Below are 18,794 nucleotides of genomic sequence, written 5' to 3'. Positions count from 1 at the left end.
TAAAATAACTTAGGTGTCATTAAGCCAGTGTTAGGAACATAAATTATGACTAAGGTTTGGTGGAAGATTTTCATTCAAAACTTATGAAAACAAGACATTTGTACTAGAGAGCCATTTGTACCAGTTTCAGCCAGGTTGGTAACAAAAGAGTTAAGTTACAGGAAGGTGAACATAAGTGGTCCAGAGGATTAGACAGAATGAATGAGTAGGTAAGTTCACAGGAGTGTGAAAGGAGGATGGCAGATGGAGAGATGAGAACAGAAGTGAATGCAGTGAATGGTGAATATGAGTAGAGGGGGGGGGGTCAATGGTGAATGCCACTTTGAATTTTGTTACCTTATTTCTGTTGAAATACATTGATGTTGCTTCAATTACTTTTGAAAATAATGAAGAATTAAAATAACTTCCATTACCAAATCCACTCATGCATTTCATGTGTCTTTACATTCTAAGTTTAAATTCTGTTGAATTGATTTTGCCTTTCATCCTTCAGGGATCGATAAAATGAGTACCAGTTGAGCACTGGGGGATTGATGTAACTGACTTACCCTCTCCCCTAAAATTGTTGGCCTTGAGTCAAAATTTGAAACCATTATTAAGCTGTGTTTGGAATAAAAACTAACACAAAGTTTTGACGAAAGATTCCCAGTGATAATGAGATAAACCATCTCAGTAATATCTCATTTGAAAGAAAAGGAATTAAAGTTAATGTTCGTGAATATATCAAGTTAACTCTTGATACTAACCCAGCTGAGACTTCTGGTCCCATGATGCAAATTTCCTGTTTCAAAGTAGTCTAAATTAAAATCTTCCATCGAAATTTGATGACTGGCATCTGTGCTAGTGGAGCGCTAAGAGCATCATCCAAGTGTGATCATTGCCAGAGCAGCTAAATGGCTTCCATGCCGGTGACACATAAAAAGTACCATTCGAGCATGATTGTTACCAGCGTCACCTTACTAGCACTTGTGCCGGTGGCATGTAAACAAAGCATTTGAGCGAGGTCATTGCCAGTGCTGCTGGACTAACTCCTGTGCAGGTGGCATGCAAAAAACACCATTTGAGCGTGGCTGTTGCCAGTACCACCTGACTGGCCCTCATGCCGGTGGCACGTAAAAGCACCCAGTACACTCTTGGAGTGGTTGGCATTAAGAAGGGCATCCAGCAGTAGAAACTCTGCCAGATCAAGACTGGAGCCTGGTGCAGCCATCTGGTTCGCCAGTCCTCAGTCAAATTGTCCATGGAAAGCAGACGTTAAACGATGATGATGAAATTTCATATCACTTAACATTCTAAACAACAGCTTAATAAAGACATATTTTCTTAATTTTACATTATTTTCAAAATTGACTGGAAGAAAGGCAGTGTATTTCAACAGAAATATGGTAACAAAAGGGATAAAAATTCCATTACAAATTCACTTTAATTCAAATTGTATAAACCAGCTTAACATCAATGAAGTTAATTTACTAAATTTTTTATTGTTTTCAATTAATTGAGACAAAGTGAATTTCAACAGAAATATAGTAATAGAAGGGTTAAGTTGGACCAACTTTTGGAATTCAAAAGATCAAATCTCCTTAAAAAAACTACATTAATTTAGTTGACAGATTCTGCTCAGTTTAAATACAACTTAACACATTTTTATCAAAATCTAATAAAAATATTAAAACAATATCAGTCAACTAATATTGTTTTTCCTATCCCAGTATAATTATTTCTGGTCAGGCATTTAATAGGTTAACACTAATTTGCCAATAGTTTTAAGAAAAAAAAATTAGAAAAACCTAAAATAGATATTAAATCAATTTTAATATTTGAGAGAGACAGGATAAAGGGGATAAAGATTAAAAGGTGAGGTACAAGTAAGAATGCTTGGAAACTAAGGAATCTAAAACACCGGGCCTTAAACACAAGGAACATAATCATGTCTAGTTAGTAGATTACTGTTCTGACGAGATAACAAATTCTCTCTCTCCCTCCAGACACACACACACACACAAAGACTGCACTGAGAGTAATATCAGGCCATGAAGAATGAAATGTCCAATTTGGAACTGAAAGCTTATTTTACTTTATCTCAACAAAATGTAAAGCAGTTAATCCAAGTGTGCACCTAAATTATCAACACAATTTTACCATTTTATCAGTAGCTAATTATGCTGGCAGTGAAGAATTCTGGAGAGCAAGAGGTGATGAAATCATGGAAGGCTGTTTTTGCATCTTCTTCAGATTTGAAGTTTTTTTCCTTGCAAAAAGTTGTCTAATGCCTGGAAAAGGTGACAGTCAGTTGGTGCCAAGTCTGGTGGATGACAGAGTACGTCCAAGTTCAGTAACTTGGGCAGCATTCTTTGTGTAACATGTGGTCAAGCATTGTCTTGCAAGAGAACTGGCCTGTCTCTATTGACCAATCTTGGTTGTTTAATTGCAAGTTCACACATCATTTCATCCAGTTGGTTGATGTATACATCTGCTATAATTAACTTAGCAGGTCTTGTGAAGCTGTAGTGGATGATACCAAGACTGGCTCACCAAATAGACACCATTAGCTTATTTTAGTGAATATTCTTTTTGTGTTTTGGCACTTCTCTATCCAACCACTGTGCAGAACACTTGCTATTTTTGAAAATAATCCATTTTTCTTTTTTTGAAAAGAATCCACTTTTCATCACACGTAACAATACGATGCAAAAATGATTCGCTTTTATGCTGTAACAGCAAAGAACAGCAAGTTTCAAGACGACATGTCATTTGATGCTTGTTCAGTTCGTGTGGTACCCACATGTCCAGCTTCTTTATCTTGCTGATTTGTTTCAGATGGTCAATAAATACAGTTGGAATTGAAACATCAAACCTCGCTGCTAACTCACACATAGTTTGAGATGTATCCGCTTCTACTACAGTTTCCAGCTCATCACTATCCACCTTAGTCTCAGGTTTACCACAGGGCTGATTTTCAAGAGTAAAGTCACCAGACCGGAACTTCTTAAATCATCTACATAAAGTGCGCTCATTCACCACATTTTCACCAAACACCTCATTGATGTTTCGAGCTGTCTGGGATGCACTGGTTCCACAACGAAACTCATATTTGTAAACAACATGAATTTTTGATATATCCATGGGTTAACAAAAATTAATTTACAAGAGAAAACAGACAATATAATCAGACACCATTAATTGTCAGGATAAAACATTAGAGTTAATGACTGTCAAACTTGGTGCAGAAGAACATCGGACTTTCCGTTCTTAACGACCTGATACAAAAGTCGGTATTAATTTGTATTAATTGACATTGATTATTCAAATAGCACATGTTGGTAGAGTAATTTTCCTGTATAGTAACTCTTCTTGTTCTTCATTGAAGACAAATAATGGGTTTCATAAGCAGAAGCAGTGTACAATCATTGAGTTCTTGACAGAGGAATGGTACAAAATGTCTGACATCTACAGGAGGCTACATGTTTCTTATAGAGATAACACCATTCATAAGAGCAGTGTGCACAGACAAGATGAAGTTTGACCCTTTAGCAATCAGATTTTTTTGTCAAATGTAATATTTATTCGAATTGAATTGAACTAGTTTCAGCTTACGAGCTGTGGCCATGCTGGGGCATTGCCATTTAGTCATAACTTTTAAAAATTGATCTTTGAGATTTCAAAGATGGGATTAATTTTTAGAACGACATTGCAAAGATGTGAAAGGCTGGATCTGGCCAGTTTGAATGTAAGAAAGGGAGTGTATTTTGGCTGAACATGGCCATTTTGAATGCTAAGGGATTAAAGAAGAGGAAACCAAAATTGAGAATAAACTACAGAGTGAGAGACCATCACCTGCAACAACCAATATGGATTGGCAGCAAGAAGATGAATTAATTTGCATAGGCAGAGGAATCACAATCTGTGAGTTTGCTACACAGGTTGGACTGAGATGACAATGCATTGCAGAAGATAGTGGAAAACGCAGGGTACCGTTTCTGATAGCCAAAGTGTATGTCTGCAACGTGGGGTACCTTGGCAGTTGACATCCAATTTAAGATAAAGAGCACCATCTGAGCGTGATCATTGCCAGAGCAGCCAACTGGCTCCATGCCGGTGGCACGTAAAAGGGCACCATTCGAGCGTGATCATTACCAACGTTGCCTTACTGGCACCTGTGCCGGTGGCATGTGTAAAAAGATTCGAATGAGGTTGTTGCCAGTATCGCCTGACTGGCCCCGTGCCGGTGGCACATAAAAAGCACCAACTACTCTCGGAGTGGTTGGCATTAGGAAGGGCATCCAGCTGTAGAAACTGCCAGATCAAGACTGGAGCCTGGTGCGGCTGTCTGGTTTGCCAGACCTCAGTCAAAATCGTCCAACCCATGCTAGCATAGAAAGTGGACGTTAAACGATGATGATGATGATGGAAGCCTGCACTGATATGCTGGAAGAGTTCAAAGCTAATGAAGGCATATTTTTGTCTCTCTGATCTGGTGACAGGGTCTTTGTGATTCAGGGATGATGGCTCAGTCCATGATATAATGTCACATCCTTTATTTTTCTCAAGGTAGAAAAAGTTCAAGAGCAAGAGTTAATGACAAGTACAGAAATCACGGTGACCTTCTAGGGAAGACAAGGGCATCATGCATCAGTCTCCTTGATTTTTGGGGGCTTTTTTTTTAACATGGTTGAACCATGATCAGTGAGCAGTACATTGAAAAACTCAAAAGCTTACAGAAGCCATTAGGAGAAAGAAACTGAACAAGAAGCAGAGAATGATCACATTTTCCATGAAAATACACAACCACATACTTTTGGCAACAAATCAGGCAATCAGCAAATTGAGCTGGTCAGTGGTACCATAAAGCTTGGACCTGGTGCTCTCTAACGTCTACTTATTCAGGCTAATGAAGGACAGACTTCGGGGACTACAATTTGATGATGTAGATGAAATGAAAGTGTCTATGAAGAAGGGGGCACAATAATGAGCAAATGAATTTTTTTCAAAGCAGATTTGAGAGTTGGGTTCAACAATGGTGCAAATGCACTGCTTGTGATAAGGACTATGTTGAGTAGAAACTTTTTATAGAAGAGTTATACCCTACCAACATGTGCAATTTAAAATTACCTGTCAGTTAATAAAAAGGTAATACACACTATTGCATTACCTTCAGCAGAATCCATTCATGCTCTCTCTTTCTCTCTCACACACACACACACAAACACATACACACACAATTGTACAATATTTATAAAGAACTCAATACAAGATGGAGAGTGTAATAAAATAATATAAATAATGAAGCTGAACAAATTCAGGAATATTTTTCTACAGAATCTTCTAAATCATTGAAATATAAATACAGGGAAAAAATTTGATACAATATTGCATACATGGAAAAAAATGGGGGGGTTTTTTGGTGGGTGGGGGTGAGGAATTGTATGGGGAAATATAATGAGTTATTAGCTATAAAAAATCTCTGGAGGCATTTTTAAACGAAAGAAATATTGGAGGTGCGGCTGTATGGTTAAGAAATTGTTTCCCAATTTCATGCTTTTAGGTTCAGTCTCACTGTGCGGTACCTTGGGCAAGTGTCTTCTACTATAGCCCCAAAATGACTAAAGCTTTGTGAGTGGAATTGGTAGATGGGAATAGAAGTCTATCATGTGTGTGTTTCTGACTCCTCGTTTTGGCATTACATAACACCTGTAAACGAGTATCACTGTCATACGTGCAGTGTCGTTCATTTCCAATATTCTGCGTAAACATATCTGGCCACAGAGGAAATATTACCTCGGTTGGAAACATGTGAGGGTTGGTGACGGGAAGGGCATCTAGAAAATTTACCTCAAAGTGTGCAACCCATGCAAGCAAGGAAAACTGAATGTTTCAAATGATAACAAATCTGCTCATTAACCGAGATTTGATAGTGTAATGGAAGTGTTTTAGACAAGGCTTTGAATAATTGATTGCAGGTGACCGAAGGTTTTATGGATGTATTGTAGAGACCTGTGTCACTTATGAAAAGGGGAAAGAAAAATTAGAGTCAATATCAAGCAGTATATCCAGACCCTTTATATAAAAACGAAATTCTAGAATATATCCATGAATACTCCTGTCAACTGAGATCAATTAGTCAGTCTTGTTAGGTGTATGTATGTATATATATATATATATATAGATATAAAGTGGCACCCTGGGCTAACCAAAGCCTTGTGAGTGGATTTGGTAGACAGAAACTGAAAGAAATTCATCATATATATATATATATATTTCTATCTATGTGTGTATGTGTTTGTCCCCCATCACTGCTTAACAACCAGTGTTGGTGTATTTATGTCCACATGACTTAGTGGTTCTGCAAAAGAGACTGATAGAATAAGTACCAGGTTTAAAAAAAAAAGGACAGGGGGTGGGGGTAGTCAATTCACTCAACTAAAATGCTTCAAGATGGTGCCCCAGCATGGTTGCAGTCTAATGACTGAAAGAATATATATATATATATATATATATATATATATATAAAAAATTAAAATAACAATAATATACCGAAGATTAAGTAAATTGCAAAAAAATAATAACGTATATATTTGGTATTATTTTTATTATTTTTTTTTATTTTATCATTTTTTTGCAATTTACTTAATCTTTGGTTTATTATTGTAATTTTAATATTTCTATTATATGTAATTTTCTAGATGGTGTAATTTAATTGTGCATTTTGAATTGATAAAAGGTGTTTTTTTCCTAATTTTTATATATATATTATATTTTGTGAAATTTGATTTAGTATTTCTAAATTGAATTTTTCCCTGTAAGTTAGGAATAATATTCCCTCAAATAATTATTATATATATACATACATTAATTTCAGATACACATAAGTAGATACTAGTGGGGAAAGAGATACAGCCTATCTCCCACTCCTTCAGTCTCTTACAACCTCCACCCACGAGCCTGTTCTCACTTCAACCCACCTCATATCTTAAGGGCCTACCTAGAAACCTCATCACTACTTTTGTTCTATTACAGGTCCTTCTTTCATACATTTACCCTTTATCTCCAAGCATAAAGCTGCCCCCTCAGGGTTCATAGTCTTGCAAGCTGCATGGTGCCCTCACTAATCCTAGTGCCATGAAAAATGCATCAAGCACACACTGTAAAGTGGTTGGTGTTCCTCAGATTTGATTGAGGGCACCAGCTGCATAAGTTCATGCTTGATTGCATTCTTCTCACAGAAACAAAAGGCAATGAAGCATAAACTCAGACAGGCAGCTTTCTTTAACAATCAGGGCCGTCAATTTTGATATGGCTGTCACGCAACCTAACTGTGATAAACACCCACTATAAGTTTAGAATAGAGTAACGGTCTAGGACTCCGTATTTCACTTCTTTTGAAAATGGTGAGATTTACGAAACCATTAAGTACCTCTAAATAAATTTTAAAGAAGTTAAGCAGTGCCTCCTTCTTGACTTCTTTCCTTTACACTTCCATTTCTGCAGAAAACAAACTTATTCGCCTGTATACACACTCAAATAGATACCAGTGGGCAAATAAGTACAGTCTATGAGCGCTTATGCACAGCTAGTTAGACAAATGAATCATTACTATGTTTGCAAGCAATTAAACTGGTTAAATGAGCATCTCCAAAGCATAGGGAATATTCTTTTCCACTCTAAACACAAGGCCCGAAATTTTTTTTTTTCAGTTGATTAGATCGATGCCAGAATGCAAGTGGTACTTAATTTATCGACCCGGAAAGGACGGAAGGCAAAGTCAACCTTGATGGAATTTGAACTCAGAACATAAAGACAGACAAAATACCACTAAGCACTTCGCCTGGTGTGCTAATGTTTCTGCCAGCTCGCTGCCTTAGCGCAGTGAATATTAAGTGGAGATAAGGCAGCAGTTCGTCTGTCTACAGGTTCTGAGTTCAAATTCTGCCAAGGTCAACTTAGCTTATCATCCTTTCAGAGTCGTTATAATACCAATTGAACACTAGGGTCAATATAATCAACTTAGCCCCTCTCCTGAAATTGCTGGCCTTGTGCCAAAATTCAAAAGCAATATTAAGTGGAGTAGCTTCTATCTCTTCCCACCACACACCAACACACACACATACTCTTTTACTTATTTCAGTCATTTGACTGCGGCCATGCTGGAGCACCACCTTTAATCGAGCAACTCGACCCCGGGACTTATTCTTTGTAAGCCCAGTACTTATTCTATCGGTCTCTTGCCGTATATATATATATATATGTGACGGGCTTCTTTCAGTTTCCGTCAACCAAATCCACTCACAAGGCTTTGGTCGGCCCGATGCTATAGTAGAAGGCACTTGCCCAAGGTGCCACGTAATGGGACTGAACCCGGGACCATGTGGTTGGTAAACAAGCTACTTACCACACAGCCACTCCTGCGCCTACACATGTACTACTACTACTATAAATAAATGCTGGGACAGTGTGTAGCATGGTGATAAAGAGGAGTGAACGACTAGCAAGAGGGTGAACAATGGGAACGGCAACCCCCCACCCACACTACCCAGGGAATCAGAATGAAAGAAGAAAACAAAGAACTGAGTGTCCTTAATAAATATTGCAATAGTGCTTACCATTAGAGAGTGCTCGCTGAAGCTCAAAACCAGAGATATCGCCACTGCGGTTGGTGTCAATCCTGAGAAGACAGCAGGGAGGAGGAGATGTTCTAGATTAAGTAGGTACTAAGTAACTATATATACTAAACAGACATGCATGATAGATAGGAGTGATGGTGATTGATGCAAGAAAAAGGAAAACGCATTGATGTGATTTATGGAAAGACTAATGAAAATGTGCTTCGTGTGCTTTTGTGTGCACAATTGTCTGGCCATGTGCCAATGCGTGTGTAAGCAGGTTTGTGTTTAATATATATATATATATACAGGGTATATGGGTCCACTGGCTAAATAAAAAAGGGGGCAATTCCCTTCTCTGTTGCTCTTAATTTTTGATTGTCTAAATTGTGTAACTTGAAAATAAATTCTACGAAGGAGTGGCTGTGTGGTAAGTAGCTTGCTAACCAACCACATAGTTCCGGGTTCAGTCCCACTGCATGGCACCTTGGGCAAGTGTCTTCTGCTATAGCCCCAGGCCGACCAATGCCTTGTGAGTGGATTTGGTTGACGGAAACTGAAAGAAGCCTGTCGTATATATGTATATATATATATATGTATATATATATATATATATATGTGTGTGTGTGTGTGTGTTTGTCCCCGCTAGCATTGCTTGACAGCCGATGCTGGTGTGTTTACGTCCCCGCCACTTAGCGGTTCGGCAAAAGAGACCGATAGAATAAGTACTGGGCTTACAAAGAATAAGTCCCGGGGTCGATTTGCTCGACTAAAGGCGCAGTCAAATGACTGAAACAAGTAAAAGAGTAAAGAGAAGTACAGTTTGCAATTATAAACACCAGAAATATTGCATTATTGTGTGGTGTACAAACACGGCTCTGTGGTTGAGAAGTGTGTTTTGCAACCACATGGTTTCAAGTTCAATCTCGCCACATGGCATCTTCAGAAAGTGTCTTCAACCATAACATCTGGTTGACTAATGCCTTTACCAGTGGAATTTGCTGGTGGAAACTGTGTGGAAGACTGACATATATAAATATGTCTTATATCGATGTACATTGGCGAGGAAAACCAATAAAACAAGGGCTCCAAATACCTTGTAGTGTTGGTTCTATTCAAATTTCGCAGACAATCCCTTGTCACTCTGACTATTGCAAATGCAATGAACCAAGGACAAGCCCGTAAGCAACAACAGTTAAACAGAATGTGATACGTGTATATATATATATATGTGTGGAGGCGCAATGGCCCAGTGGTTAGGGTAGCAGACTCGTGGTCGGAGGATCGCGGTTTCGATTCCCAGACCGGGCGTTGTGAGTGTTTATTGAGCAAAAACACCTAAAAGCTCCACAAGGCTCCAGCAGGGGGTGGTGATCCCTGCTGTACTCATTCACCACTCTTTCTTCTGTTGGCCTGCTTGCTTAGCCAGCGGGGTGGCGTCGTTCGAAGGCTAAGAACAATTCGAAGCGCATTGTGACCAGTGATGTGTAACAACATCTGATGGTCTGGTCGGTCAAGTGATCACGTGATATATATATATATATATATATATATATATATATACATACGTATCATAGACACACCCACACACACACATATATGGAAAATTGTTTCATTAACCTGCAATGCTCAGGTCTTTCAAAGAGAAGGGAATAGCTTGAAGAGAAAGTAGTTTTAACTTGTTGAGTAATTTTAAAACACTGCAGAGAAATCATCTTGAGAATGCATGTGGGCATACACTCACACAAATAGCTATAATTGGAAAAATGTTTGAGCTGAAATTTCCATCGTGGGTGCACGTGTGTGTGTGTAGATAAGGGCTTAAGCTGTATATGAACCCTTGAACATTCAGATTATGTTGTCAGCTGTAATTCTTATTCCTTTGTCACTCTCACTATTCCAATTCTTTGCAATTAATCAAGCATTATCGTGTAGCATTGAGATTTCAATGATGTGATTGTTAATTTTTAGAATGTCATTCCGATCGCATGCAGTTTTCTGGCTAACTCAAAGTCCTTTTGCCAGTCCTCAAGTGGTTTTACATGGATCTTTCTCAATGACAGTCTTTTTAATTGATCACCATTGATGACAGATGGGCATCCACTACGCTCACAATCTTCAAGGCTCAGGTCTCCACTGTGAAATCATTTAAACCATTTTCAAGCTGACCACTCACTGGTCATTTCTTCACCAAACATTTAATTGATATCACGAGCAGTTTCAGCTGTTTTATGTCCATTTTTGAAGTTGTATAGCAAGATTGCTCAAACATCGCACTTTGACAGTACCATTTCAGATGATTGTAACAACGGTGAAAAAAAATCAATGTTAATTTATTGATGCATTTGGGCAAGTCTATGTCTGTATTATCAGATAACTGCAAAAAAATGTTTTTAAAAAATTGAAAGTCTGCAAAAATCTAGTAAAAATTCTTCATGGATGGATGGATGGATAGAGATAGACAGATAGATATGTATGTATATATATTATTATTTTGTTGATAGTTGTTTCATGCGAGTCATTGTTTGATGGAATGACACTATTTCATATAAACTGACACATATAAGACTACACACTTTCAACATGAAAATGTAATGAGCACTTCCATATTTGTGTACCGTAACATGTGGGATGGTGGAACGCATGTACGTGAGAATGGAAACCAACCAACAGAGTGAGGTGATCTGAAAAATTCAAACCACATCAATGAGGTAACCAAGACAACGTCACAAACGAACAAATACTTACTTTACATTATTAGTAAAGTTATATCCATAATTTAGCAGCTAGAGAAAATTTGTTTTCTTGATTGTGTGTGTGTGTGTGTGTATGTTTTAGGGAAGTAGTAAAACGCCGGACTAAATCATAATTTTTGTTTTAATGTCTGTCGGTAAAGCTCAACATTTGAAGAACTTTCACCTCTTCTTACCCATGTCCTCCTCAATTCTCCATCCTGATTACCTTCCACTGCCAGTGCATGATATTTTTCTCAAGTAGCACCCATTGACCATTCACATTGTTTTGTTTATACCAGCACAGATGTCGTTTTTGTACACTCGACTTGGTGTCCTTCAAAACCAGTTGCTTTTGCAGCTTAATTGCAGTCCACCTTTCATACAGATTAAACATTTCACATCTAAACCGATTCAGATTTAACTCCCTCCACTCCAGGTTTTGAAAACCTTTCACATTTTGGTATCTGTATCTCTGTACTATACAGCATCACTTTTAAATACGTTTCATATAGACTTCCTTCCTTCTAGAGGGAGAGAGAGAGAGAGAGAGAGAGAGAGAGAGAGAAAGAGAGGAAACCTTTCTTGCCAACAAAGATAACAGCTCTGTAAACAGCCTCTACACCACTTCTCTACTCACTGTACTCTCACTACAACCATTTTCAACAAGAATTAGATCACCTAGGTTACTGAAACTTAACACCATCAGAGCCAGCAGAGCAGCACACGGACTCCATTTCAAAGGTGTCCTTAATGCAAACTATTCCCATTTCATCCAGTGCATTTGAAATCCTGGTTCTCTGTCAGTCTTCCGGAAAAACAAAACATCTTTCATGCTCTCATTGTCTGTACAGAGTACAATGAGCATATTACTTCTTTCCTACGTGGGGGAAGGGCTATTGAACAATGCCATTTTGTTACTAGCTAAGTCTGGCATCGGCCACAATCGGTTTGAGCTTTTAACGTGCCACCGGCACGGGAGCCAGCCAAGGCAATTTGTGGCCATTTGAATTTCCTTTGAAGATTTGGCTATTTCGGCAAGGTTGAAAATTAAAGAAATTCTGCTTTGAGAACCAACATCCTTTTGTTACCATATTCCTATTAATTTTGAAGATAATGAAACAACTTGGCTATTATTAAGCTGATGGTTTGAAACAAATTATCGTGGAATTTTGATAAAAAGCTTAAATTTAGATTACTTTAAAGCAGGAATTTTGTTATCATAAAACAAGGAACAGTCTCAAGTGGGTTGGTATCAGAAGAGTTAAACTGAAAATCAAAGACTTCAGTCTTGAATTCCAGTGTTATTGCTTCAATAATTTTATGGAATAGCAAGAAGCTAACCCAGCGCTTTAGTAAATGCCTACTTCAGCACTAAATTTATTCACCTACTTTGCTGCTACTTTTCATGTTGGTGAAATCATTATACATAACATAGGGTGTGGTAAATACCTTCCACAAGACAGTTTTCTTTCCAGAATACACAATATGTACTGGACAATTTCAAAGGCATTTTGTGACTTTATTTAAATTCTTAAATGTAGAAGATGTACGTCACGATTCCATTAGCAATACGGTATCTATGACTCTTCTACAGCCAGTCCTGATTAAATTCCAAAAACTTGCTCCATCATTTTGATGTCTGTGATGTTGTCCCTCTTAAATGCATCACATCTATCTTAGTAGCAGCAGCTTATAAAAGTTGTTATGGATATGTTCCTTCATTACCTGAGTAAATAGCAGCACATAAGGTGATGCTTTCAACATCCTGCTGTCAAACTATCTCTGCTTTCATCACACTTGTTAATATTAGTGTTAAGACAATAAAAGCAAGTGAACAACATCGAAAATCTAATTAGACATAATCGTGCGGTGAGGAAAAGAGAAATATAAGAGTAATGGCTGGTTTAACAGCTGAAGCAACAATGGGAGATAACTCATGTGTCAGTCTCCACGGAACTTACCAAAGCAGTGATGAGGAAATTATGAGGTCGAGGTACAATATTGTACGTAAGTAAGTGTGAAGAATTTGCATATTTTGGAAAGTGGTCATTTAAATAGTTTAATAACTCCTCTTCAGCTAAATATTTCGATCTTGCCTCTCCACATTCGAAATGCAAATCCCAGTGACATTAAAAAACTATATTTTTATACTTAAATACTAAAAGGAATTGCATTAAAAAAAGAAGTTAAAATATCTTGTGTATTGTAGAAGTATAATCGATGTGTTGCACATAAGTTTTAACAAAATCTTTCTTATATGAACTCCCAGGGGCCATATGGGCCCTAGCTGTAAACCACTAAGAAATCATATATACTTAATCAAGGGTATGGCAAGCTTCTTAGATAGAATCACAGATAACTTATCAACTCTCATCATATATAAAAATATAATTAAGAAAAAGATTTTTGAATTATAAATAATCATTTCATTCTTTTCTATCCTTACCACTTTTAAATAACAAATATATTTAACCATTTTACAGCAAAAATCAGGTCTATCCACTCAAAATCTCAACTTTTAAAAGTGGAAAGCAGTTTTATGTAACAATCTATGTTTTAATGAGGAATGTCAGGTTTGAAACTAATTTTTGTTGAGGTTCGCCAACTTTGAGACAAAGGAATTTGCAGAAAATACCAAATGTATTTTTTGGTAGATAATCAGTAAGATTACTGAATATCCGTTGAGCAGAGGAATCCTAGAAGATCAATGGTCAGGATTACCAAACACCATCAGGAGAGTAACTGCAACGCATCCACAGGAGTGGAGGCCATGGTTGTGTAATCAGCTGATGATAGATTCACTATGACTGAAGCCCGAGGACTATCCCCCACAACCAGTGGACGGGGGTAGCGACAGAGTCATGGGAATCCATGCAAGCAGCGTGACCAAGATGATGAGATGACTGAAATAATCATACATGTATATACATGCACAGACATGTATATGCACACATACATGTATATACATGCAGACATATATACATGCAAACATGTGTATATGCACACATACATGTATATACATGCACACATACGTGTATATACATGCACAGACATATATACATGCACACACATGTATATGCACACATACATACATGTGTATATGCACACATACATGTATATACATGCACACATACAGACATACATGTATATATGCATATACATGCATACACATGTGTATGCATGTATATCCTATTATAGTATTAAATCTCATTCTGATTAACACCATAATCAACATAACTTCATTAAATGATGCATATACACATTATATATAATTTTATATATTTGATATAATTTGCATATGACTAAAATCTCTCAACCATACAATTAATTTGATTAAATTAATTTCAATTAAGAAGTTAAATCCACAACGTTGAATTAATGTTAATAAAGTGAGCAACTTTGTGTGAATGCAGCTACTAACTCGTAAAGGGAGTGGTCAAATTTAGCATCAATCGCTCAAGTAATTAGCAGATAACTGACATGAGATTAGAATCCATTTGCAAAAGCAAAGAGGGTGTGTTAGTTTATTGTGGAGGTCTTTAAAGTACAACAAAAATAGATACATATTATGTGTGTTAAATTGATTTCACTACACTGTGTAAAACAAAAAAAAAAAATAATAATAAAGGCACTGATGAGGCCTTGTGCAGAAATAAGGAAACGAAATGGTGTGATGTTTATACTTTTCTTATAAAGTATTACTGACTTTAACTCATTGATTCCCAATGTGGAGTATATATCCTACTGGTGGAACCTGGGGAAATTGTGGTGGAAAGTGGGATTCAAAATTTCTTGCTTTTTTTTTTTTTAATAGGGCATGGAATTATGAAAATCTGCTGTTTTCACAACAAATATACCACACCTAAACTCAGCCTGGCCCAACCAATCTCTCAAGCCAAATATTCTGTGTGAAAACTGTTTACTAAAGTATAGTGTATTCTAACGTCCTACTATGGATATTTCTTGAAGGAAAGTATAAAATTATGATATATTAAAAATAAAGTTGTTTTTTACTAACCACCAGTGGGGAATACATTTTTCTGGAAGGGTGTGGTGGGGCCTGGGGGAAAATAGGTTGAGAAACACTGTTTTAACTCTTTTATTATTTCTATTTCTGTTGAAATACACTGCATTTGTTTCAGTTCATTTTAAAAATGATAAAGGATTTAGTATAATAACTGTGTTATTATCATTATTATTATTATTATTATTAAGCTGATGTTTGGAACATTGAATTGATTTGAAATTTTGCTGGAAGGTTTTAATTTAGATCATTTTAAAACAAGGAATTGGTATCATAGAACCAGGGGTGGTTTCAGGCAGGCGGGTTGATATCTAAGGGTTAAATGCAACGGCGTGGGCTACAAGTATCTAACTTTCAAAACTGGTTACATTAATGAAGTTAATTAAATTAAACAATAACTTACTCAAGTTAAATTTGTTAGAAGAAAGAAAAAAAACAAAAGAAAAGGAAAAATATGTAATAACGATAACATGTGAACCTGAAAAGAAATATAAGGGGAAATATAAGCTGACATTATTGTGATAAATATATCCCCTGAAGGAACCCGTTTCAGTTTTAAATGGAATTTAAAACCACAAAAGTTTTGAGTTTTTATTCTACATCAGAAAATATATTTTTCTTCTTTTACTTGTTTCAGTCAGCGGCCATGCTGGAGCACCGCCTTTAGTTGAACAAATCAACCTCAGGATTTATTCTTTGTAAGCCTAGTACTTATTCTAGTGGACCCTTTTTGCTGACTGCTAAGTCACAGCGACGTAAACACACCAACATCGGTTATCAAGTGATGGTGAGTGGGTGGGGGGGGGACAAACATAGACACACATATTTATATATATATATATGGTCGACTTGAGGCTATAGCAGAAGACACTTGCATAAAGTGCCATGCAGTGGGACTGAACCCGGGACCATGTGGTTAGGAAGCAAGCTTCTTTCCACACAGCCACGTCTGCGTCTGTTTTACATTTGAACAGAAAAGGGGATTATATTACTTAACAACAAAACAACAGTTTAATGTGTTTTAAATCCTTGAATCCTTATTATTACTGATTCATAAAACTACATTTGTTTGATTTTTCTCTCCGTATAATAACATATCTATTTATTCTCAATACATTTTGGTGCAATCAAGCGTGAATATGTTGATCACGGTTGTTTTTCATTGGCCGACATCTTTTAGAAGCTGTGTGTTCATAATGCTTGAAATTCATTGAGGTAAGGGGACTGCTATACACACCTTGGCAGACCACCAGCATAGCATAAGTAAATCATTTGCAGATTTGTAGTTAAGACACCCGTGCCGGTGACACGTAAAAAGCACCATCCGAACATGGCAAATGCCGGCGCGCGCCTGACTGGTGTCTGTGACACATAAAAGCACCAACTGATCGTGGCTGTTTGCCAACCTCCTCTGGCCCCCACTACACTCATGGAGTGGTTGGCATTAGGAAGGGCATCCAGCTGTAGAAAGAGATCGATAGAATAAGTACTGGGGTCGATTTGTTTGACTAAAGGTGGTGCTCCAGCATGGCCTCAGTCAAATGACTGAAACACGTAAGAGTGACTAAAAAGTATTAGATAACCTTTGAGTTTAAATCTAAATTGCGTTTACACATGATTTGGCATATTTGCTCTGTTGCTGATGTTCATCTCCCATTGGTTTGGTGCACCATTTTCTATTGATAAAAACTGCTGCCCTTTTTGGCAACAAGTGGGTACTAACATATTTATAAATTTACCAAGGAAATTTTCATTTGGGACTACATTTTAAAACACCTGTGTCCCTTTTAATGAAATGAATCTAGTGGCAATCTTGAAGCTAAGTGTAGGGCTGTACCCTAATTACATAAAAATGCACAAACATCAAGGGCAACTAAAAAAACACTACGTGAGTCTAAGACTACTGCAAGGACATAAAAGGGGCCAGGGTGACAGAATATTGTGAAGAACGACGTCAGTAACGGCTTCACAACTGCTGCTAGAAACAATACTACACTAGATAAACAGGTCGGAGTGTAAACCCCAGGAAAGAAAAACAAAACACTGGACAAACTTCCGTTTACTCGTGAAAGAAAAATAAACAATAGTTTTATAGTTTTTTTCCCTTTTTTTTTTGTGAAAACAATAAAGCATTTCAGAATGGGAAGCAAGTACCGTTTTGAGTTATTTTTCAATGTTTATATCTGTTCAAACTTAATTAACCCTTTCAATACTTATATTTCTGTTTTGCTTTCAATTTTAAAAAAATAAGGAAGAATATGGTAAAATAACATTTTGAAACAAATGAAATTTTAAAAGGAAGTTATTTAGATGAGATTAATGCACAAAATTTGCATCATAAAACCAAGAGCAATCTCGGGTGGTTTGGTATCAAAAGATTTAAATCAATATTGAGCTTCCAAAGAAACTCATGTGATTCCCACCCACTTCTCTCGATACTGACCATGCACACAGAAATAGCTTCAGGCACACAATTACAAGACTAATTACAGGTATAACAAGGTGCATAGTCTGATGTAAAATTATAAAATTAGTGATCCCCATATTGAAGGGTTGTCTGACAAGAATTTACACATCCTGTGTTGTAAATTCTTTGACAAATTGACTGATTTTATTCACAAAAGTATAGAGTTATGACTGATCTAACACAGCAAGCAGGTACAGAGAGTTGTGACTGATCACACAAAAAAGGCAAGCAGAGAATTACGACTGATCTCACATAACATACGAGTACAGAAAGCCTGTGACTGATCTCACACAAGCAAGCAAGCATAGAGAATTATGACTGATCTTACACAAAAGTATACAGTTGTGACTCATCTCACACAACATGCAAACACAGAGTTTTCACTGATTTCACACGAGACACATACAGAGTTGTGATCAATCTCATGCAAAATGTACATTTAGATCTGTGACTGATTTTATACACTACATGGTTCTTGAGAAACATGACCAATTTCACACAGTATAACCATGAACTCACAACCAATCTAACACTAAATATCCAAATAATGTATGTTTATTTCATTAATATATATATATATATATATATATATATATATATATATATATATATACACTTAAACATATCAAAGGGAAATGGAAAATTAATTAAAGTGTTTCACTTCCAGTGGCCTAACGTGTAAAAATTTAGTCCCAAAAGACTATGAATTAGTCATAAAATACAGTGTACATTTAAACACATAAGGAATCCACTCGTGGGATTCAACATGCTAGAAAGAACAGCTAGGTTCTATAACCACAAAAATTAGGGATAAAATTCAACAGGAACGAAATGAAAAATAAAAACATTTTACCATCAAGTTTCCTGGATTAATTGGTTTCTGATTTTAGTTTAGCAAGCAAATAATATTTGCTCACGAGGTGAAATTGTCCTCAACAGGTACACCTTGGGTTAAATATATAAACAACGAG

The 18,794-nt window shown here is 36.8% G+C and overlaps 1 protein-coding gene across 2 annotated transcripts in view; it reads right to left on the bottom strand.

The window, feature by feature from the left end:
- Positions 1-18,794, bottom strand: part of LOC115216376 (programmed cell death protein 6) — a 41,963-nt gene that overhangs the window by 10,452 nt on the left and 12,717 nt on the right. The window contains exon 2 of one of the 2 annotated variants that reach the window (XM_029785671.2): positions 8,598-8,659. The exons of the other annotated variant lie outside the window; for it this stretch is intronic. Coding sequence (XP_029641531.1) covers positions 8,598-8,659 — 62 coding nt within the window. The remainder of the gene's footprint in view (positions 1-8,597; positions 8,660-18,794) is intronic. 2 annotated transcript variants of the gene reach the window in all.

This window comes from Octopus sinensis, linkage group LG10, assembly GCF_006345805.1.
Source record: "Octopus sinensis linkage group LG10, ASM634580v1, whole genome shotgun sequence".
Lineage (NCBI taxonomy): Eukaryota > Metazoa > Mollusca > Cephalopoda > Octopoda > Octopodidae > Octopus > Octopus sinensis.
The sequence above is the reverse complement of the archived record's forward strand: the minus strand, read 5'-3'. Positions and strand labels throughout refer to the sequence as shown.